Raw genomic sequence first — 21,679 nt, 5'->3', positions numbered from 1 at the left:
GTGATCGATGGTCTGTAAGGTCGCTGAAACATTGCATGAAGTCCCAGCCCCATGGGGTGTAAGGGTTCCAAAAGTGTGCTTTGGAGGGAAGTGTTTCCCGACACCTCTGGATGGCACCGGGTCAGGGGAGGCCGTTGTGGTTGCCTTTGCTCTCTCGTGGCTTTAAAATGTTGCCCTGCCCTTCGGCTTCTCGGACAGCGGTGAATCATGCCGACCCTCCCGGCTGAGCTCCTTCCCACATTGCTGATGCTGCTGCTGTTGGTTTTTTGCTGGTCTCCCTGTAGGTTTGTTGTCGTGGCTGTTGTTGCCGCCTGCCTAGTGTCTGTTGATCACAAGGCTTTTTCCTGGCTAGTCTCCGTTGCTCTTCCTGCAGCCAAACTGTATGGCCCTTTCAGAGTACAGTGGTGCCCCGCATAGCGACGGTAATCCGTTCCGGAAAAATCGTCGCTATCCGGATTTGTCGCTATGCGGAACTGAAAAGCCCATAGGAATGCATTAAACCCCGTTTAAAGCGTTCCTATGGGCTTACAACTCACAGTTATGCGAAAATCCTCCATACGACCGCCATTTTCGCTACCTGGTAAGCGAGGAAAGGGCGCGAAAACTCTGTGGGCGGCCATTTTGGAACTGCCGATCAGCTCTTTTTAAAACTGCTATGCGAAAATCGGTAAGTGAAACAGCTTGCCGATCATCGCAAAGCGATTTTTTGCCATTAAAAAGATCGCAATGTGATCGCTTTTGCGATCACAAAAAACAAATCACAATGCGGATTCTTCGTTAAATGGGGCGCTCGTTAAGCGAGGCACCACTGTAATCGTTCCTTTGGAGTATAGTTTTAAAAGGCAAATCCCCTGAGGCAGGCAGAAGCCGATCAACCCCTGGCCCCGGGAGCTGGTGTGAGAATGGCCTGGATTAGATCAAGGAGCCAAACAGGTAGTTGAAGAGAGAGAGAGAGAGAGAGGCCAAGCTTCATTTATTTCAGAACCTGGCAGGAGGCTTGGTGTGTATATGTCACAAGTTTGACTCAGTGGCCGAATTGAATGTGACATGGAAGAGCCGGGGCTGAATCTCAGCGGTCGGATGCCTGTTTGGCACGTGGGAGATTCCCCAGCATTTCAGATGGGGCTAGGAAGGAGATCTGGACGCTTGGCAGTCAGAAATTTATAGCCTGATGCCTTTTTAGATTTTGGACTCTGGCTCCCCCTCAACGCCAGTGGGGCAGTTTGAGTGGGGCTTTTGTTGCCGAAAAGATCTGGAAGAGGTCCCAGGTTGCTTCTCCTCCTTTTAGCCAGGATTGAACTCCGTAGACTCCTGGACTAACTCTGCACGAGGCCTTCGGATTGGCTTCTTAATCAGAATCACGAGGACTGGGATCTTTAGCTTTCGGGAGAGGATCATAACTGAAAGCAGAGTGCATGTTTTACCTTCAGAAAAGTCTTCCGGTGTAGTCCTTTGAGGAAGGGCAGGGAGTCACCCTGGCTAGGGAGAGGCAGCCCAGCCGTTCCGTAAGAAGGATTTCACTCCCTCTAAGAGGGCTTCCTGCCTCTTTGTACTGGGCTCAGTCTAGCTTCTTCTCCCACCTCCTCAGGCTGCTGCTCTAATGGAACAAGAGCGTCAGCAAGATATGTCCAAGCTGACCCCTCCTGTAGCCAGAGCTTCCCCGGATGTGGGGTCAGGACCTCCGGGGTTGCCAAGAGGTAAGTTCCCTGGGTTGAGAGAAGGAAGCAATCAGTCGTGATGGGGAGTGCTCGTTAATTCACGGAAGACAAGTAGCATCTGAACGTGCAACAGACGTCTTCTGTCTGTGTAGTGGATTAAATGTCAGCGATGGATTCCCTTTTGAACAAAGAGCATATTTCGGGCAAGGCGATCCCAGACTCGGCCCTCTCTTCGGTTTTTCAGAAAATAAACTTCCCTGGAGGAAGAGGTTACCCAGTGTATTCCATCTCTTTTTTTTTTCAGTGCAAACTAGATACAAGAGATGCAGTGGCTGATTTTTAAACCTTTTTGTCCCTTTCAGTCCAAAGAGGTCCCGGAGTATCGTACCGTGTAATCTGGAGAAATCCACTCCTGCCTGTGAGCTTACAGTCTTTAAAAGAAATCCCCCCCCCTTTTTTTAAAGACATGGTGGACTTCTATTCCTGTTAAACCCTAGGTGGTACGGCCAGGGGGTGCTAAACTCCAGAATGCCTGTGGAGGACCTAAAGTTGAAAAGTAACGCAGATGGGAAGGGAGAAGCTCACAGATGGATCAGTGTTTTTTTATCAGGGTTGATGGAATGACCCTTTCCCCCAGCTTCTCAAGTGTTGCAACCTCAGAACCTCTCGTTTGGGGATTGTTGAACGGAAGGGGCCTTCAGCCTTGGAGGCTGTTTGCCGAAATAGGGCAGGAAAAAGCAAAGTTTCTCGTCACTCAAAGTGTGATCCCTCGAACTCTGTACCAAGGGAAGTCAAAAAGCCTCTTTGGCTTTTGAGAAGCAGTGGAGAATTTTTCCCATTGTGGGACTGTCAGCATAGTTTCACTTACAGTGGACCCTCTACTTAAGGAATTAATCCGTAGTGGAATGGTGGCTGCAAGTCGAAAAGTCTGTAAGTCGAATCTCCATTGACCTACAATGCACTGAAAACCAATTAATCCCATAACCAGTGGTTTTTATTCTATTTTTATTCCATTTTGGTTTTTTTCTGGTCTGTAAGTCGATTCTCAGGCTGCAAGTCGGATCTAAATTTTGCAGCCAGAGAAGTCTGTAACTCGAAAAGTCTGTAAGTCGAGCCATCTGTAAGTCGAGGGTCCACTGTATAGGCAAAATTGAGCTTTAAAAGCCACCTGTTCCCCCCCCCCCCGGCCTGGCATTGTTGTTGTTTAGTCATTAAGTCATGTCCAACTCTTCGTGACCTAGATGGACCAGAGCACGCCAGGCCCTCCTGTCTTCCACTGCCTCCCGCAGTTGGGTCAAAGTCATGTTGGCCGTTTCGATGATCCTGTCCAACCATCTCATCATCCTCTGTCATCCCCTTCTCCTCCTTAAAACTCCCAGGTTGGGGGCGGTGAGAAAACCTGACAACAGTGGCCAGCTCGAGGACGGAGTGTCTTGCTTGTTTGTTCTGGAAAAACTGTTTTTTTTCCCCTCCTTTTTCTAGGGAATCCCTCTGTGGGTTCATCTAACAGCATCCCGGGTCCAAGGCCCCGTGGCCCCCCTCCTCCTCCTGGAGAAGACAGTCGAGAGGTGGGTGTTTATCACGGGGGGGGGTGTGTGTGCAAGAGAGTGGCTGGAAAAGAGACATGATCTAAGGACTTGCGATGGGGGAGGAAAGGCCTTCACTGGATTCTACACCTGGTTTAGGCCAGTTCAAACAACTTGACAGGGCGATGCTGCTGCAAAGACCCTCTTGGAGGCTGTTTGGGTTTCGGAGAGATTCCGTTGGTGTTTTACGGAGAATCGAGTGGGTGGGATGAGAAAAAAGATATTTGGATCGATCAGCATGTCGGTGAGTTTATTAATTGATCTAGCTTGTATAGCGCCTCTGTAGCGCACGTTTACCATGGAGCATTCGATCCGAGAAAACACAGTGTATGCTGTAGTTTTGGAAGAGGTGGCCGTGATCTGATAAAACAGAATCCCGGAGCACAATAATTTTGCACGGATTAGATTTGCACATCTAATATGAATGTTTTTGCCTCCCCCCCGCCCTCCTTGGAACTGGCCAGCGTATTTCTCATTACTACACCTTGGCGTACTTGGTGAGAGCTGAAATGAGACCTGTTTTGTTATTTTCAGGTGGATGATTCTGGGGTGGGCCCCAAAATCCCTCAAGCCCTGGAGAAGATCCTTCAGCTCAAGGTGGCGTGTGTCACTCTCCATCTTCCCGTTGCATCCTCACTTCCCTCCTGGCTAATCTCGGAGGCTGCCCAATGGGCCTTGAGGATTTCTGCAGACTTTCCCGGGTGATGCTCAAAGGAAGCATTATAGATCACCCTCGAACGCCACGTTCGGCAGAAAACGACATTTCTCCAGCCTCAAACGCAAGGCCCTCCATGACGGGTTGCCCACACTTCTGTTTGAGCGGGGATTCGAACCGAGATCTCCCGCGTTCCCATCGCGCTGTCTCACCCCACCCCCGCCACGCTGCTGCCTTCTGACGACGTCACAAAGGGGAGGCCAACCCTTCTGTCTTTGGAAGGCTGGCAACCTTCCGTGCTCCAAGAGAGCCCCAGGCTTCGCGTTCTCCCCTGTGAACAGGCAGGAAAGCGCCGGGAAGCGCTGGGCAGGCGGTATAGAGGGGGGGGGACGCTACCCAAGTCTTTAAGGGCGGTGAGCAGAAGGCTCCATCCACTCTGCCACCATGAATTATCTCACCGTCCCGACAATGCCTTCACTGCCTCAGATGGAAAAAATCCTGACCAAAGAGGATCAGGCCCCCACTGGGGCTCCCGGGACCTCCGCGACGCCCGTCGGCCAGGTGTCGGTGGTCTCTCTGTCCCCCCCACCCACTCAAGAACCGTCCACCCTCATGGCGGCCACCTCCATGATCTCCCACCCCACCAGCAGGTCCAGAGATTCGAGGACACACAGCAAGACCCAGAAGAGCAGAAGAGGGAGCAAGGGGACGTATCCCACGCACCAGACGAAAGGTAGGATCGGGACCTCGCCCGCTTCGGGGGCCCCGTCAAGATCACTCCTCCAGGGCCCGGTTTTCCAGAGGGGAAAGGCCGCTGGAAACCAGGTTTTTTCCCCCAAATCACTGAATCATAGAAAAGTGAAGTTGGAAGGGGGACCTACAAGGCCATCCAGTCCAACCCCCTGCTCAAGGCAGGAACATAGTCCAAGCAGATCTGCCAGGGGGTGATCCAGGTTTTTCTTGAAGGCCTCCACAGCGCTGTAGCGCTCAACACCTCCCAAGGTCATGGGCTCCGTCGTCGTACGGCTCTAACAGGAAGTTTTTCCTGATCTTCTACCGAAATCTGGCTTCCTTTAACTGGAGCCCGTTGTTGCATGTCCTGCAATCTGGGGTGCTCGAAATAGACGTGTTGGCCACTTTTGTGGGGACGCTCTCGTGGGACAGAGCCCACGTCACCCTATCCATCCCATAAGGAATTCATTAATCTTTAGGATCCTATTACAGTGGTGCCTCTTTAGACAGTTACCCCCGCATGATAGTTTTTTCGCTAGACATTGACTTTTTGCGATCGCTATAGCGATTCACAAAACAGTGATTCCTATGGGGGAATTTCGCTGGACAATGTTTGGCCCCTGCTTCGCAAAACGATTTTTGCTAGATGACGATTTTGACAGCTCCCTCCGCGCTCGTAAAACGGGTGTTCGCAAGACAGCGATTTAAACAGCTGATCGGCGGTTCACAAAGCGGCTTTCCTATGGCCGATCTTTGCTAGACAACGACGATTCTTCCCCATTGGAACGCATTAAACAGGTTTCAATGCATTCCAATGGGGAAATGCTTTTCGCTAGACGATGATTTCGCTAAACAGCGATTTCAGTGGTACGGATTATTATCGTCTAGCGAGGCACCACTTTTTAAAAAATTTTTATTTATTTATTTATAACTATAACAAAAACAAATCATATACATAAAACATATACACTTACAACACAGTAACAGTGTTCCCCACCACCATATACGGGACCTCTTGCTATATTCTTCTTTTTCTTCTTCTCATTCTTCTTCTTCTATTGTCTTCCTCTCCAGAACTGCTTAGATTCTTGATTTGGAGCTGAGCAGCCGGTCAATGATTAAAATGATTAAAGCATTGATAACTAATCTAATAACAGCACCTAGATTGATTATTGCTAGACAGTGGAAATTAAAGACTGAATTACAAATTGAAGAATGGTATAAAGAAATATGGAATATAGCATTAAATGATAAATTAACTTGTAATTTAAAGATGAAGAAAGGAGAGTTGAAAAAGAACAATTTTTATGTAATATGGGGCAAATTTTTGGAATATGTGTTAATAAGGGGAAAAGCGAGGCACCACTTTTGTACTTTTTCCTTGCAACGGGCTCATGTGGCTTCCCTTCTGGAAGGAGCCCAAGTCGGTGAGTTGTGATCCTGCTCTTGGAGGTCTCCCCACCTCGGTTGCGGCATGCAGCAGGACCAAGCCCTGGGCGTTATCACCCATCCTGGATCAGAGACAGGTCCCTTCCTATTGGAGCGTGGGCCGGAGACTCTAGGGGGGGGGCAGAGTGCCTTGCAGAAGGGGAGCGGATCCCGAGCAAACCTCCCGTGGCCGGAGACCTGTAGAATAGGGTGAAGGAAAAGATGGCTTCCAGGCCCTTCCTAAAATATCTCCGTTGCTCTCGCAGGCGGGGGCAAAGGCCAACACCACCACAAGCGGAAGCACCGACGCATGACTTTACGGGAGCTGCTGAGACGCGCTTGGCGAGAGACCGTCCCGTACCTTGTCGCCTTGCGGAGTATCATCTACAACCTCACGCAGTCCATGTTCTTTGACATCTTCATCGGCACGGTGGTGGCCATCAATAACATCTTGCTGGTCGCTCAGACGTTTGCGGTGGTGGAGATTCGGGGAGGTAAGCCAGTCATCAGCGTCGCCATCGATCGTCCGGGGAGGGACAGCTTCCCCGATCCGCATTTATTTCCTTATTTACACCCCGCTTTTCTCCTGAGAGGGACCCGAGGCATTGACGTCCGACAATGAAAAGGCAATCTTTCATAGCTAAAACCAGGAAGGGGGACAAATATTTCAAAGGACGTTAACGAGTATTGTATCAAAAACAGTAAATGAAATCCATACTAAGAAGAACTTTTGAAAAGCAGCAGAGCACAACAAACCCCCTTCATTCCGATTCTCGATTTTCCTTCTTCCATTTCCACACACGGTGCTGTGTTTCCCCCCCTCTAATCAACCTTTCGTGGCGTGGTTTGGAATAGAAAAGATCTCTTTGGCTATTCGGTGCCCCTTGCTTGCTGGTATAGAAACCTAGCGTGGACCTTTTCGGTGTCGCTTGTTGTTTTCACCCGTGTTTATAGCTTCTGGTGTGAGTTTCTGTATCTTTCTTTAAAATTGGTTTTGTCATTTTGAGAACAAGATATCGAAAGGCTGTTTTTGTTGCTGGGCCGTCAAGTCACCTCCGGCTTCCGGCAAGCCTGTGAATCGGAGGTTTCCGGATCTCTCCCTCCCCCCCCCGTCAGCTTTTGAACCCTTTTCGGCCACTGTAAAAAGGAGTGGAGGGTTTTTTTTGGGGGTAGGAAATATCTCTTTAGCTGCATGGGTGCCTCGGCCAGTCTCTCCTGCAGAGGGGACCCCCACCAGAGGACCCCTGGATCCAGAGGAGGAGGACGAACCCCCCCCCAGTCGAGAGACCCCACGTCCGGGCCCGGCATAGCTGGCCAAGCAAAAGAAGGAGGAAGGATCTGGTCCTTGGAAGGATCTGTTCCCTTCTGCGCTTGCGCCGTTGCTGGTCTGAAAGATGCTCGTGAACTCACTCTCTACGTTGTCACCGACTGTCCTTTTTAACCGTCCTTTTTCGGTGCACCCACAGTCTTTGTCTCCCTGAAGGGACGTTGAAATGCCCTCTGATTCCGAACATTTTGGTGGGCGTCCCCAAAGAGAGAACTCGGGGGCTTTTCTCGTGGGCTGCCCACCTCGGTCTCCTCGTGGGCTGTCAAGTCACCTCCAACTCATGGCGACCCCATGGATGAGCCGTCTCCAAAATGCCCCCCTCCTCCACTGCCCAGCTCTTGCAAATTCAAGCCCGTGCCTTCCTGGAGGGAGTCGGTCCACCTCGTATTGGGGTCTCCCTAAAACCTAGCCAGGTAGAATCGCATTTTTTCCCCCACAGGGGCCAAGCCTTGCTGGGGATTCGAGGAGGAGACGTCGTCATGCAAGAAAGGAACTTTCCCAAGCCGTCCTTAAGTCTCGGCTTCATTTGCGGCTTTTCTCTGGGCTTTCGTGAAGGCTGGGCCTCCTTCGCATCACGCAGAATGAAAGCCTGCAGATTTTTAACAGTCGCAAGAGGGCAGGAAATGGTGGACTTCTTAATTTGCTATGATCCTGTGTCTACAGCAGTGGAGAGAGAGAAGGGAGGTCCGTGCGGGTTTTGTAAAAAATCCATTTGTCGGCACAGGTCCTTGACTCAGGCAGCAAAATATCTTGGACTGCCGCGGCTTTCCTCGTAGAGAAAGACGGCGTCTCCTTCTCTCCTTGTTAACGGTTCTCTTCTTCTTCTTCTGACTTTCTAGAGTGGTTCTTCTCAGCTATGGATCCTGTCTTCCTTTCCGTCTACGTGGTGGAAGCGATCCTCAAGATAGTGGCCTTAGGCGTGGACTATTTCCGTGACCCGTGGAACGATACCGGTGGGTCTCGGTGGTCGGAGGGTGGATTTCTGAACAGGGGTCGTTCATTCTCAGATGGCATGGAAACACTGGGAGTGGACCTTTACAAGTAGCCCCCAACCAAATAAATAAATAAAAAAATAGAAATCAGGTCTCAAAGTGAAAAATCAATTTGATTTGGTTTCCCTTGAATGCCAAAACTGTTGTACTGCATGTGGAATTCCATGTAATTCCCAAAGTTGGCTCTGGTGACAGGGCAGGGGGAAATCAAGAGGCTACTGTGAAATCAGTGTTTTGGTGTTTTCTTGCTTGTTTTCAGAAGCAAAATGCTCTAACACAATTTGTCTTGTGCAGAAAGGCAGTTCCTTAGGGTTTCTGTAAGGGGAACTGTCCCTTTAAATTACAGGCTTTCTGCTTCCACTTTGGACAACTAAGAGCCACTAGCTTTGCAAAATACCTGCTCTTCGCTTGTTAATTTGAACCAATTCGGCTGTCTGCTTCATGGGCTTTCCTTTTTTGGTTTGGGGATGGTCATGATGTGCTCTTCGGCTTCATAGCCTCATGGCTTGTACCTAACCATTAGCTTCTACAACCAGCACATCTTTGAATTAGGATTGCACTCTATATCAAGGGAGAACAAATGGTATAAATAAGCCCTTATACCAAAATTTAAAACCTACGTATGTGTCCAAGGAAAGAGATAGGATTCCCTTTGACTCATACAGTTCGTGGTTGGGATGTATTAAAACCTTTTTTCTTTTTTTTTGCTTGGAAAAGCCATTTGTTTCTTTGCCTTAGGTGATAAGAGATATTTTTTCTGAACTGAGGAATTATGCTCCAATGCACTCTGCCCATGGTCAGGAGAGGTTTCCTGCTTCTGTCAGCTTAACCGTGAGCAAGGCTAGTAGCTGCACTCTCTAATCTCACAGGCTGCGAGCGTTCACTTGTGTTTTTTTTCCCCTCCTCCTCCTCCTTTCCTCCCGGCCAGATTTCTTCATCATGATCATGACGGTGCTGGATTTTGTGCTGCCGTTGTTCATCTCCTCCAGGCAAGGGAATCGGGGCAACACTGTGACCCTTTTCCGCGTCCTCAAAATCTGCAAAGGGATCCGCGCCATCCGCGCCATCCGCTTCCTACTCACGCTCCGGTCAGCGCCTAGTCTGTAGATCCACCAGTGCTTTAATGAGTTGAAAGAAATGTGTCCGGGACATCCTTTGATGGAGGAACTGTCTAGCATTATATGCGATCACGGTTTCTAGTGCCATGACATTCTGCTTCCTGTGATAGACCTAGAGCCTCTGGAATTATTATTATTATTATTATTATTATTATTATTATTATTATTATTATTATTATTATTATTATTATTATTATCATCATCATCATCATCATCATCATCATCATCATCATCATCATCAGTCACTACTACTACTACTACTACTAGCCATGTTAGTTTTAGGCATCTAAAGGCTGTACTGTACTGTAGATAGCATGGTCTCTGGCGCCTTCTAGTGGCCAGTTCTGGTAACTTCACCATTAGAAATATATTTCGGGGGGATTTTTCGCATCCTATTTAAAATATTCTCCAGCCATGGGCAAGCAAAGCAGCAGAGACCAATGAGGCGGGTAAGGGGATCCGACTGTAGTGATTTCCAAACGCTGGCCTCCGACACCCTTCACAGCCTTGTCCATATGACTGCCAAGCCCTCTTTATCATGGGATGGTTTCCCCTGAAGTTTGGAAAGTTCCTTTTTTTGGAGGGGGGGGACTACCTTTCCCAATCCCTGCTGGCTAGTGGACTGTTGGGGCTGTCCTACGAATCGTTTGTTTCCCTGAATTTCTGGCCAAATTGCCGTCCTTCCTTGGCCAGAGAGATAAGGTAGACCTTCTCCTACCCCTCAACTAACCATCTGCCGGTTCGTTTGTTCGCCTCTGCAGGGTGATGGAAAACGTTCGAGAAGTCACCAGTACGTTTATGCTGTCGTGCCAGTCCATTGGGGCCATCATCATCGTCATGTTTACTTTACTCTGTATCCTTCCCAGGAGGAGTGGATGGGTGGTCAGGAGGGAGAGAGAAGCATCAAAACATGATGAACAAAAAGGAATAAAATACAGTGGTGCCTCGCTAGACGATGATAATCCGTTCCACTGAAATTGCTGTTTAGCGAAATCATCGTCTAGCGAAGATCACTTCTCCATTGGAATGCATTGAAACCTGTTTAATACCTTCCAATGGGGAAGAATCGTCGTTGTCTAGCGAAGATCGGCCATAGGAAAGCCGCTTTGCGAACCGCCGATCAGCTGTTTAAATCGCTGTCTTGCGAAGCTTAGGTCCCGAAAACACCGGTTCTGCGAGCGCGGAGGGAGCTGTCAAAATCGTCGTCTAGCGAAAATCGGTTTGCGAAGCAGGGACCAAACATTGTCCATCGAAATTCCCCCACAGGAGTCACTATTTTGCGAATTACTATAGCGATTGCAAAAAGTCAATGTCTAGTGAAAAAACTGTCATTTGGGGTAACTGTCTAGCGAGGCGCCACTGTATATGGTGAATCTTATTGAAGACAGCCTAGGATGGGGTGCCTCTGTCTTTTGGAGGGGGGCTGCATCAGTGTAGCGCTACATATTAAATCCAAGGAAGTTCAACCTTCTTTATTTTTCATATTGCCATTTTAAGAGAAGAAAAGAAAAAGCCCAAATCCGGCTTCGCTTTTCGACCCAAAACAAAAGATCATTTTGTTCCCAGTGACCCCCATTCTCCCGGGTAATGTTCCCAAGCAGAAGGCATTTTTGAGCCAAAACCGCGGGGGACGTAACGATGGACCTCAAAACTTTTCGACAAGGAAAACACGCACGTGTCCCTGTATAAGGGGTGGACCCCTCGGTTACTCTCCCTTTCAATAAGCTGGAAAACCTTCCCTTTCGCTGCCTGTCCTACCTCGTAGGGTTATTGTGCCGTTCAAGCAGGAGAGGAGGAGAACCGTGGTTTCCCCCCCCCCCCCCCCGTTGGGAACATTGGAGGGGGAAAAGGCAGGTGAGGAGGAGGTGGGGAAAAAAACCCCACCAATCTTTTTATTCCTTAACGCTCCCCGTCCGCCCCTCAGTCATGTCCTCAGTCGTGATGCGCGACATGTTCTGTGACGCCGACCCGGCACATTTCGGAGATATTTTCAAGACCATCTTCACCCTGTTCCAGTTATTCACGCTGGACGACTGGTCCCTGATTTACCTGACCTGCTACGATGCAGGTGGGAGAAGCCGAGAGGCTGCCGGCGTTTCTCGGTTCGAGAAGTCGTTTGGCGTCAGGAAAAGGGCCCAGATCCCAAACCCATGTCGGGCCGCTTTCTCGGTGCCTGCCGTGGGCTGGTGGGCCACCCCGTGGCTTGTTTCGAAGGCCACGGCGGCGTGGATGGTCCTGCCCTCACCGTGTTCCTTTTCTCGCTTCCAGGGGCCTGGTACGTCATCATCTTCCTCATCGTCTACATCCTCGTGCAGTACTTTCTGCTTCTCAAGTAAGCGCATGACAGGATTCTCCCCATAGGCTAAAGATGTGTGTGTGTGTGTGTGTGTGTGTATGTATTTGGTAGTCCAAAACCCCCATTTGGCTTCCCTCTGCGTCAGACGACGGCTCCCAGCTTATGTCAACCTTTGCCTCAGGCCCATGGGTGTTGTAGTCCAAAAGATCTGGGGCGTGACTTCCCCCAAAGTGGGGGGGAGAAATAACTTTTGGAACGATCACGCTCACAATCCACTAGCCAGCACTGGATGGGAATCGGAGTCCAGAAAATTCTCTCCCCCCGCCCCACCCGTGGGCTGTCCAGAGACGTCCGAGGATCGAGAAAAGACTCTTGATGAAATGGCAAGAGAACATTCATTTACGTCTCGCCTATCGCGGCTTCCCACTAAGGAGAGTCTACCAAAGCTGCCTACATTGCCTTCTCCCCCACCCACCCCAACAGACTGTCCTGGGAGGTGACATCCAAAACATCTGGAGGGCCAAAAATCCACATCTGCCAGCTGTGTCCCTTTCTCTCTTGCAGCCTGGTGATTGCAGTCCTGGTCGATAATTTCCAGGTGGCGCTGCTTAAGCGCCAAGAACTCCAGAAGCAGAAGGTGAGTGGGACTGTGTGACCCGCCCCCCCCCTGCAACCAAAATGTGCATGTCTCCCCAGGGTTGTTCCTGCGGTGCTGCGTGTATAGAGTTAACGTCGTGGGTGGGTAGGCTGATCAACGGGGGGGGGGGAATTAATCCTCATTGATTCAATGCATGGGCTGTATTTATGGGGGTTGTCTAACAGCAATGCCTAAACAAATCTCGGTTGCAATTCAATACAGTCGGATTCCTCTTTCCATGGGATCGGTAGCCGTGGCTTCACTTATCCCCAATCTGGCAATATTAAAAATAATTTTTAAAAAACCCCAAACCTAGAAATATGTATTTTCATGATGCATTTACAGAGCTCATCACTAGAGGGCGCGAGAGAACATGCTATGTATTCAGCATCATCTCTGGCTCCCTCTACTGGCTAGTTCTGGTAATAAAAGTCAAAATCCTTTTTTTCTGGATTTTTTATTTTAGCTTGCTAAAAATCCTCTGCCGTCCCCTTCTCCTCTTGCCTTCGCATTTTCCCAACATCAGGGTCTACAAGATGGGTTTGCTATGTTTTGCTGCCGTCTAGTGGAATAAAGAATAATCAGAGCCTTTTTTAATTTCCAAAACGTCAACTTTTTAACACTGGGGAAGTCGTTGTGCTTTGCCACCCGAAGGGCACAGAAAAACCAGTGGTGGTAATCAGAGGATTGCCACAACTATCATCTTCAAGAGCAGGGGTGGGATACTAAGATGGCTTAGCCTTTTCTCTTCGTAGCTTTTCTTTAGCTCTTTCGGTTAGGCTCAAAAATGTCAGAAAATATCAAAAACTAAATCAAAGTAAAAACCTAGATCCCCACTTCTAACAGGGATTTTTCAACTGGGTACCTAATTTTGGAGTTAGGTGCAAATGGTTGGTCTTGGAGGTCTCCGGGATCAAAACGGCACATTTTTTAAAAAAATTCTGACCGTATATTTTTTTCTCCCCCTTCCGGCTGTCATGGGGTCAGACCAGGGGAGGGGTTAGGGTCGGGCTACCTGCGCTCCGCAGGCCAGGCTTCGCCGTCATCCGTTTGAAGATCAGATGAGAAGGACAGGTGACCAAGTTGCTGACTTATGTGTTTGTGGTTTCTCTCCCCCGAAATCGACAGAAGCTGATCCAGCCGGAGGACAGCACAAAGGAGGACGGTCCTTCTAGCAAGCCAGCAGGTGACCCTGCCATGGGGTTTATCTCGGGGCGGGGATATTGGATGCTCAAGGGATTGCCTTTGCGGCACGTAAGGAGCAAATTCTCAAAGACGCCCTGTAATTGAGAAAAGCAAGACAGCTGGTCTGCGGACCCAGAGCGACTTTCTCCTACGATTGCCTAAAAGACCCTGAAATTTTGGGGCACGGGGCTTGGAGATCAGAATTTTCCGGGAGAAAAATTAGAATTTCTCCAAAAAAAATTTCTGATGGCAAGCTGGCAAAGGTCAGATCAGACATGCAAGGAATTTCGTTTTTTGGATTTTTTTAAAACAACATTCCCCATCGGAAGGACAGGTCCTCTCGACAGCTCAGACAAATCGATTCTTGAAATCAGGGATGCGGGAAAAGGAAGTGAACCCACAACGCTTGTTGTTGTTGTTGTTTTAAACCTGCTCGCTGGTCTGTTTGTGTCCTCCCCATCACAGAGAAGGGGAAAAAGAGAGAGGAACGCGAGGAAGAATTCTTTAGGCGGATGGTCATGGAAAAATACGGGAACCTCGAGTTGGCCGAGAGGTGAGCGGGATCCGGGCCGGCCCAACCAACAGCAAGGACTGGTTGCAAAGAAAAGCTTGCTTGCTTGCGTGCGTTTGTGCGTGTGTGTGTGTGTGTGTGTGTGTGTGTGTGTGTGTGAGAGAGAGAGAGAGAGAGAGAGAGAGAGAGAATATTTAGTTATCAGGGAATTGCGACAATTCAGATGTCATCATCCTCCTAGAATGGCAGAGCCGGAAGGGACCCTCTGGATTATCAAGGAGGCCCAGCGGGGGGAATCGAACTCGCAGCCTCAAAACCACGGAGCTCTAGGCGCTTGATTCCAGCCGGTGATGAGGGGCTGATGGGCCTCGGAGTCCGACACCATAATAAATTCTAGGAGAACGCATATTGCATTCTTCTGGGGCTTAAGCCTGACCGCGGGCAGCTGACAACAAGGAAAACGAGACACACAATGCAATTCGCATCCAAATCAAACATAATAAAAAAAACAAGGATTGTCGGAGCCAACAATACAGAAGCACCGCATTTAAAAACCCTACTTATTTCACCATCCGAGGCCTGCGATTTGAGAGTATTTGAAATACAAATTTAAAAAACTACACCCACCAAAACCTAGTGGAGGAAGTTTCTCTCCCAGCCCTAGATAAGTTTAGTTTTCTATGTCAAGTAGAACATATTGAACATCCAATAAGTTCTTGGGTTTTTTTAATTTTTCTTTTGTTGAGTAAGCACAAGCAAGCCTATTTAAGAGTATACTGTATACGGATGTCTGTTTTTAAAAACCAATAAAAAAACTTACGATCCTGAACTTTAAAAAAAAACCCTAAAAATGGATGTATGAATATATCAATGTTCTAAGATAAGTTTAAAAAAAAAACATTTAAGTCCTATCTAACTTGAGTTATTAGAAGGCTAGAACAAAGGATGTGAGCTACTCAGAATAGTGCTATATACACCAATGGGGTGGTATATGAATGAATGAATGAATGAATCAATGCATCAATGAATCAATGAATGGAGGCTGGATTTGGGAGGCTCTGATGTCCTCCAGGGGACATGGAGAAGAATCTTAGCAAACAGGAGCTAGAAAGCCAGGGATTTTCCTTAAAACCTCTCACCGTTTCCTTGGTTCAGAGAATGGCAGCTTCTCTACAAGTACTTCCAGCTGATGACCGCGATCGAGACCCATCAGCAGCAGTTCCATTCTCAGTCGTCCACCACGGACAAGATCCTGGATACTTTCTTTGAGGTGAGGGGCCCTCTTGAGGTCATGAAGATGTTCCCCCCCAGGCCAGCTTCCGAGGGATATGGTCTGGATAACTGCCTTTTTCCTTCCAACGTCCTGCGGGTCATCTTATACCCTTCGCCCGTCAGGATCTCTGGAGGGGAGGAGAAATAGGTAGAACGAGGGATGAAACCGGGTGACCTCGGGCCAGTCACAATGTCTCAAGCCTGCCAAACTTGCAGGGCGGTTGTGAAGGGACAGCAGAGAGGGAGGTAGCCCGAGGCCTTGCCCTGAGTTCTGTGGAGGAAGAGACAGGATGTGAATGTGACCAACGAATCATTAAAAAATGCTTTCCGAAAACCTAGTGTCCACGATTAGCGCTCCCCCCAGTCTCAGCCTGCATGTCTATGATGGGAGTTGTAGTCCACACAGGCTGGGGAGGATGGGACTTCATCCAGCAAGCTTGCAGTTGCAAAAGGCTGAGTCTTGTAGGCCTTGATTCCTTCCGGCAAAGCGACCGGATGCTGAGCGGGTGAACTGCTGATGATTTGAAAAAGGGAAGGGGCCCTCGGTTGTTTCTGCAATTTAATTCAGGGAAAAACCCCAGAATCTAGTGACAGAATCCATGCATGCTGTGTGTCAGCAGCTGTTATGGAGACCCAAGAATGGCCGTCTGCAACAAAGGTCAATGGTGGAGGAGCAGGAAGGGTGTAAAGCCTCAGAATAGCAACCTCCGTGTCAACCAAGCAGTTGCTTAGCAAGAGGGAGGAAATCCTCAGATATAGCTGGCGGTTAATCTCTTGAGAAACTTTCTCGTTGCTTTTTACATTCATTACCGCGCTAGATGAAGGATACAGAGGGCAGTTGTCCAAAATCATTTGCAGCCACTGGATTAAAAAAATGAAATAAATCACTTTGTTCCGTGTTTATCCCCCCCCCCCCCGCCTCCTCTTTTCAGACAGCTCAACAGGATGACCTCCCGAAGTAATGGACAGAAAGACATTTCCGTGGTGCCGGCAAGAGGCAATTTCTGCCTGCTCTTCGTGGTTTACTATTTTCGTTCATTGCTTCCTTTTGGGGGAATAGTATTGGCATCTATTTAAGAAATATGTTAAATGTTTTGTGTATGAAATAGATTTTTCAGTAAGGTCCAACACAGCCATCAGTTTTAGGGATTTTTCCCCCCTATTCAATTAAATTAATTGAAATAAGGCAAAACGGTCCAGAGCATAAGAGGACATACATGTAAAGTAAAGGCATTTGTTGGTTAATAAATGAGGTCTTGGCGCAAAGGACGTAGAGTCTTCTCTGGCTTGCATGGAGCAGTTCCGTCAGTGTTTTTTGGCCCGTATACTCCAAGGCAGAATGGAGTCCGGTCCCATCCTACATAGGGCAGGGAATAGGTGTCTATCCTGTCCCCCCCCCAGCGCCCCACAGTCTCATCTAGCTCCAGGGGCGTCCAGTTGGGGCAGCCACCCGCCAGAGGGTCACGCTGGGCTTATCTGCATCTCTGGGTTGCCCCCCCCCGGCACACGGGCTTTGGGTGGGAGGCTGTTCCGTCGCTTGCCCCTTTCGGGTCTGGGCCGGGCCAGCCTGGGTTGCTCTCGTCTGCTGACTTAGGAGGGTGAGCGGGGATGGTGAGCAGTCGTTGGCCCCACCCCTCTGGGGTTAGGGGGCCCCGGTCGATTGGGGTTCCCCCTCTCTTGGGTGATGGGTCGGGGGTCCCCCACTCTGGGGTGCCGGGTCGGGGGTCCCCCTCTCTGGGGTGCCGGGTCGGGGGTCCCCCACTCTGGGGTGGCGGGTTGGGGGTCCTCTTGGGTGGTGGGTTGGGGGTCCCCATCTCTGGGCCGCCAGAGGTCCCCCCTCGCTTCGCTTTTGGTGGAGGGGATGCCCTCGTTCCCCCAGGATGCAAAAAAAACCGAGGGCGCGGGTCACAAAGGGGCAAGTGCCCCCCCCGGCCAATGCTTTAACAAAATAGTATACAGTATATTGACAGGATTTGCCCCAAAACCCTTGACGAGTCTAAACGCTTGCAGCATCTTCATAGAGGAAGGGCAGAGCAGAAACCGCTCCAGATGTTCACAGATGTTGGAACGGCCCCTCCTCACGTTCTCTAGTAGGCCTTGTGTGCCTTCCAGTGGATTCTGCCCTCGGTCGACTCTTTCCAGGGTTTTCCAGGCAGGCCGAGGCGCACATGCAACTAAAGAGATATTTCCTACCCCCCAAAAAACCCTCCACTCCTTTTTAGAGTGGCCGAAAAGGGTTCAAAAGCTGACGGGGGAGGGGGGGGAAGAGATCCGGAAACCTCCGATTCACAGGCTTGCCAGAAGCCGGAGGTGACTTGATGGCCCCAAAACAAAAACAGCCTTTCGATACGTTGTTCCCAAAATGACAAAACCAAATTTTAAAAAAGATACAGAAACTCACGCCAGACGCTATAAACACGGGTGAAAACAACAACAAGCGACACCGAAAAGGTCCATGCGAGGTTTCTATACCAGCAAGCGAGGGGCACCGAATAGCCAAAGAGATCTTTTCTATTCCAAACAACGCCACGAAAGGTTTATACCTAGTGGGAAAAGGCGATTTTAAACCAATGTCTTAACAGAAGCAGGGGGTCAAAGAAGCAGACGGGCAGAGTCAAGAAAGGAAGGACCCAGAACACTTCCCTTAGGGTTCGAGTTACTCTCTGCTCATCCCTCCCCTCCTTATCTCGCCTGCTGAACCCACCTGCCCCAGGAGTGGACAAATGGCCCGGTTCCCCCCTTTCTTCCTCCCTCCCTTCCTGTCCTCCCAAGTCTCCTCCCACCCTGGTCCAAAACAAAGGGCAGAACAGGACCCATCATTCCCTTGATGGCCCATTTCTTGTCCGGTGGTAAGAAAACCCCATCCACAGAATAAAAAGACCTCTTTGGCAGAGGTGGTGGTGAAGGCTTCTGGGAGTTGTAGTCCAAGAACATCTGGAGGCCCAAGGTTGGGGACCACTGCCCCAAACAAAAGGACAACTGACTTACAATGGGTCCAAAGAAACCACACCATACTCAGCAACAGAGACCTTAAATGAAAAGCCAAGCTCCTTCACAGAGTTTGGTGGACCTCGGGTGGAAAAATGCTTATAAGGGTCAAGTCTCCAGATTACAGAACTGATAAGAGATCTGCAGGAATAGAGGAGTCCAATTAGCAAGACAGACAGGCCTCTCACGCTGTAATTTAACAGAATATTTGGCCCAGAACCACGAGAATGCCCTTAACACATTTCCCTAAGGTGGCCCTCAAGCCTGGCCTGGCTGTCTGAAATGAATATCCAGGTTTCTCCTGCAGGGTGGAGAGAATCTGGTCCAGCGTGGATCTGATTTAAATCAAAGTACTTTCAATCCTTATTTAAACTTTACACCAGATTTTTAAATGATTTATATTTTACCTTATTTCCCCGAAAATATGATGTAACCTGGAAATAAGCCCTAGTACAGTATGATTTTTCGGGATGCTCGTCATATAAGCTGTACCCCAAAAATAAGCCCCAGTTGAGTGAAACCCTGTCTTCCATCCGTGTGCAGACACCAGAAGAAGAGGATTGTATTTGAATAAACGTAGATTGTACATGGAAAAAAAATAAAGCATCCCCTGAAAATAAGCCCCAATGCGTTTTTGGAGCAAAAATTAGTATAAGATCCTGGCTTATTTTTGGGGAAAGAGGGCAAAAATCAATTTTCAGAAAGAACCTGATCAAAATAAGGGAGTTTTGTGGGCTCATACATATTACCTCGCTTTATGCTGTCCTTCCCTCCCAGCAGTTAGCAGCATGAAGTACAGCAAACAGTTCCAGCAGAGAAATCAACAACACATCTTCCGACGAAAGGGCAGCAAAGCAGATACTTTCTTTGCAATGTGCAATGTCTTAATTAAATATTTATTTTTTTATTTTATTTTATTTATTGTATTTATACCCCGCCTATCTAGTCATTTTGACCACTCTAGGCGGCTTACAACATAAAGGATAACAAGTTCAAGAAAAATTTATAACAATAAATACACGGCAGAATCCACAGAGAAATTCATATCGAAAGGGAACAGCCTGAAATTTTGGTCATTATAAACTCAAAATGGCATGATACTCCGTAAGCCATAAGTTTTACCACAGAAAGCTTTGCACCTCAATCCAGATGTTGTTACATGAACTCTTGCGCTCATGTTACAAAATGGCTGGATTTTATACGTTGATTTTGAAAGGTCAATAATCATAAAAAGAAAGACATGCAAAACAACATACTTCACTTTAGCTTGGAAATGGCAGAGAAAAATTATAATTTTCAGCACACAAACTTCCCTAACCTTGCAGTACCGTTCGAAGTTAATGAATACAGAAGCCAAACGTTCAAAAGCCACAGCATCCTCCAACCTCAGTTTAAGATTTGATTTCTTCCTGGGATGACTAACGGTATCCTGAATGATTCGCCTTGTGCACAATTAAGCGACGGTACTTCCCACACATGCTAGACTCGATTCCAAAGATATTTGACTTTCTTAGCTGTCCGCATCCCTTCAGACAAAAGGGCCCTTTAGAATATTTAACATTTTAGCTCTAACATGAATAAAGAATGTCCATCTCGGCTCTTACCTTCCCTCTGGACCAAAACATGGATCGCCATGCGAGCCATCACAGGAAATGTCTCCAAAAATTTTCCCCCCCAAGTTTCGAGCCGCCATCCTGGAAGGGGGGCTGCCGGGGAGACCCGGGGGTGGGGGCTGCTTGGTGAGCCTCAGCGGTGCACGTGGGCCGGATCCAGGCCCCGTCGGGTCAGGACCGCCTCGTCCTGCAGGCGAGCCGGTTGAGCAAGCCAGCAATGGGCTGAGCAGGCCTGGTGAGAAAAAGGGACATTTTATAAGGAGGATGAGATGGATGATGGGGTGGGGGGGTGAGAGGGAGAGAGAAAACCCTCCCCAGCCCGTTAAGACTCTGGCTACGGAGACGGGCTATGGAAGAGGCCACCCGGCACGGCTCACACTTCCACAGAACAACCGCCTTCTGCTCTGTTTCCTCAACAGCCTATATTTGGTTTTTAAATTGTGGGACACAGCCGGTCGGAAAGCACCCGGGGGGGGGGAGAGGGTGTGCCCCCGTTGCCCCCTTTCCATAGGAACCGCCTAGAGTGGCCCATTGGTCCAGATAGGCGGGGTACAAATCAAATAAATAAATAAATAAATAAATAAAAATATGGGCATCTCTGACCAAGCTGTTGGTGGTTTTCAACGGAGTCGCCTTGTTAAGTTTGTCTGAGCCTGCTGGCAAAGTGAAAAAGCGAAAAGAAAGGGGGGGGGGAGGAAAGGACAAAAAATATATATATTGTGGCACTTGAACACGTTGGTTGCCATGCCAGTTTTGATGGGCAAAAGTCCATTTCTTCAAACACCAAACCAAATATGGCTGGTGTGTATAATAATAATAATAATAATAATAATAATAATAATAATAATAATAATAGTAATAATAATAATAATAATAATAATAATAATAATAATAATAATAATAATAATAATAATAAGAGTAAGAGTAAGAGTAAGAGTAATTTTACTACACCTATATAATATATATTATATTTTATGTATTATATATAATATAATATAATATAATAATAATTATAATAATTTTACTACACCTGACATCAAGGGAAGGAGGGAAAATGAAAAGAGGAAAACACACACACACACACATATATATAAACTGCCTAAAATCATCTCTCCTCAACATCATCCCTCTTGTGCTTCCATGAGAAGGACTGGACTGGATAAATTATAGAGAGTCCCTGGCAGTTCTAAGGATGATGAAGGTGATTCCAGGTCTAATTCCTACTATCTATAATGTCTTCGCTTCACAGTATTTCAAGCAGGAATCTCTACCTTCTCCTCTCCGTGCAAATTCATTCCCCATTCCCGAGTTTACTACCACCCCAAAATAAAAAAAAAAGAAAATACTGTGTGTACACTACAAGAGAGCCTCGGAACCAGTTAAAAACTACAGCTCCCAGAAATCATTGCGGCACCCTCCCTCCCGCCTGCCCGAGAGGTCCTGCTTCCTGATTGGTCCGGGTGGGCGGCTGGCGCCATCGCTTCCCCTTTGCGACGATTGGTCCCCTGCCCAGAGCGCCCTTCCGGCTTGTTGGGCGTCGCGCGCCTGTGTCGTTGCACGGCCGCGATTGGTCGAGAGCCGGTCGCTTCCTCCTGACGCCACCCCGCGCGCTGTCCGTGGCGGAGGGGGGAGAAGAAGGCAAGATGGCGGCGGAGGGGCCCTCCGAGCCCCCCAAGTCGGG

At 48.5% G+C, this 21,679-nt stretch overlaps 2 protein-coding genes and 1 long non-coding RNA gene across 4 annotated transcripts in view; 2 read left to right on the top strand and 1 right to left on the bottom strand.

Moving 5' to 3' along the window:
- The window catches only part of LOC144584892 (splicing factor 3B subunit 2-like), a 37,008-nt gene extending 33,037 nt beyond the window's left edge, over nt 1-3,971 (top strand). For both annotated transcript variants that reach the window (XM_078382112.1, XM_078382111.1), the window contains exons 5-7: nt 1,589-1,697; nt 3,141-3,226; nt 3,779-3,971. In XM_078382112.1, the coding sequence (XP_078238238.1) occupies nt 1,589-1,697; nt 3,141-3,226; nt 3,779-3,949 (366 nt within the window). In that variant the 3' untranslated portion in view covers nt 3,950-3,971. The remainder of the gene's footprint in view (nt 1-1,588; nt 1,698-3,140; nt 3,227-3,778) is intronic.
- Nucleotides 3,972-4,006: 35 nt separating this feature from the next.
- On the top strand, nt 4,007-16,663 carry LOC140702777 (cation channel sperm-associated protein 1). The gene is made up of 12 exons (XM_078382109.1): nt 4,007-4,632; nt 6,326-6,553; nt 8,226-8,339; nt 9,307-9,466; nt 10,258-10,349; nt 11,421-11,564; nt 11,765-11,828; nt 12,357-12,429; nt 13,558-13,615; nt 14,080-14,167; nt 15,281-15,395; nt 16,330-16,663. The coding sequence occupies exons 1-12, from the start codon at nt 4,344-4,346 to the stop codon at nt 16,357-16,359; spliced, it is 1,455 nt and encodes a 484-aa protein (XP_078238235.1). The 5' UTR covers nt 4,007-4,343; the 3' UTR covers nt 16,360-16,663.
- Nucleotides 14,241-21,416, bottom strand: LOC144584896 (uncharacterized). Its single transcript, XR_013539373.1, has 3 exons — nt 21,270-21,416; nt 19,990-20,230; nt 14,241-15,525 (listed from the first exon to the last, which is right to left on the bottom strand). It is a non-coding gene; the product is annotated as an uncharacterized LOC144584896 (long non-coding RNA).
- Nucleotides 21,417-21,679: the final 263 nt, after the last annotated feature.

Source organism: Pogona vitticeps, chromosome 15, assembly GCF_051106095.1.
Source record: "Pogona vitticeps strain Pit_001003342236 chromosome 15, PviZW2.1, whole genome shotgun sequence".
Classification (NCBI taxonomy): Eukaryota; Metazoa; Chordata; class Lepidosauria; order Squamata; family Agamidae; genus Pogona; species Pogona vitticeps.
This window is presented reverse-complemented; position numbering and strand designations above follow the sequence as displayed.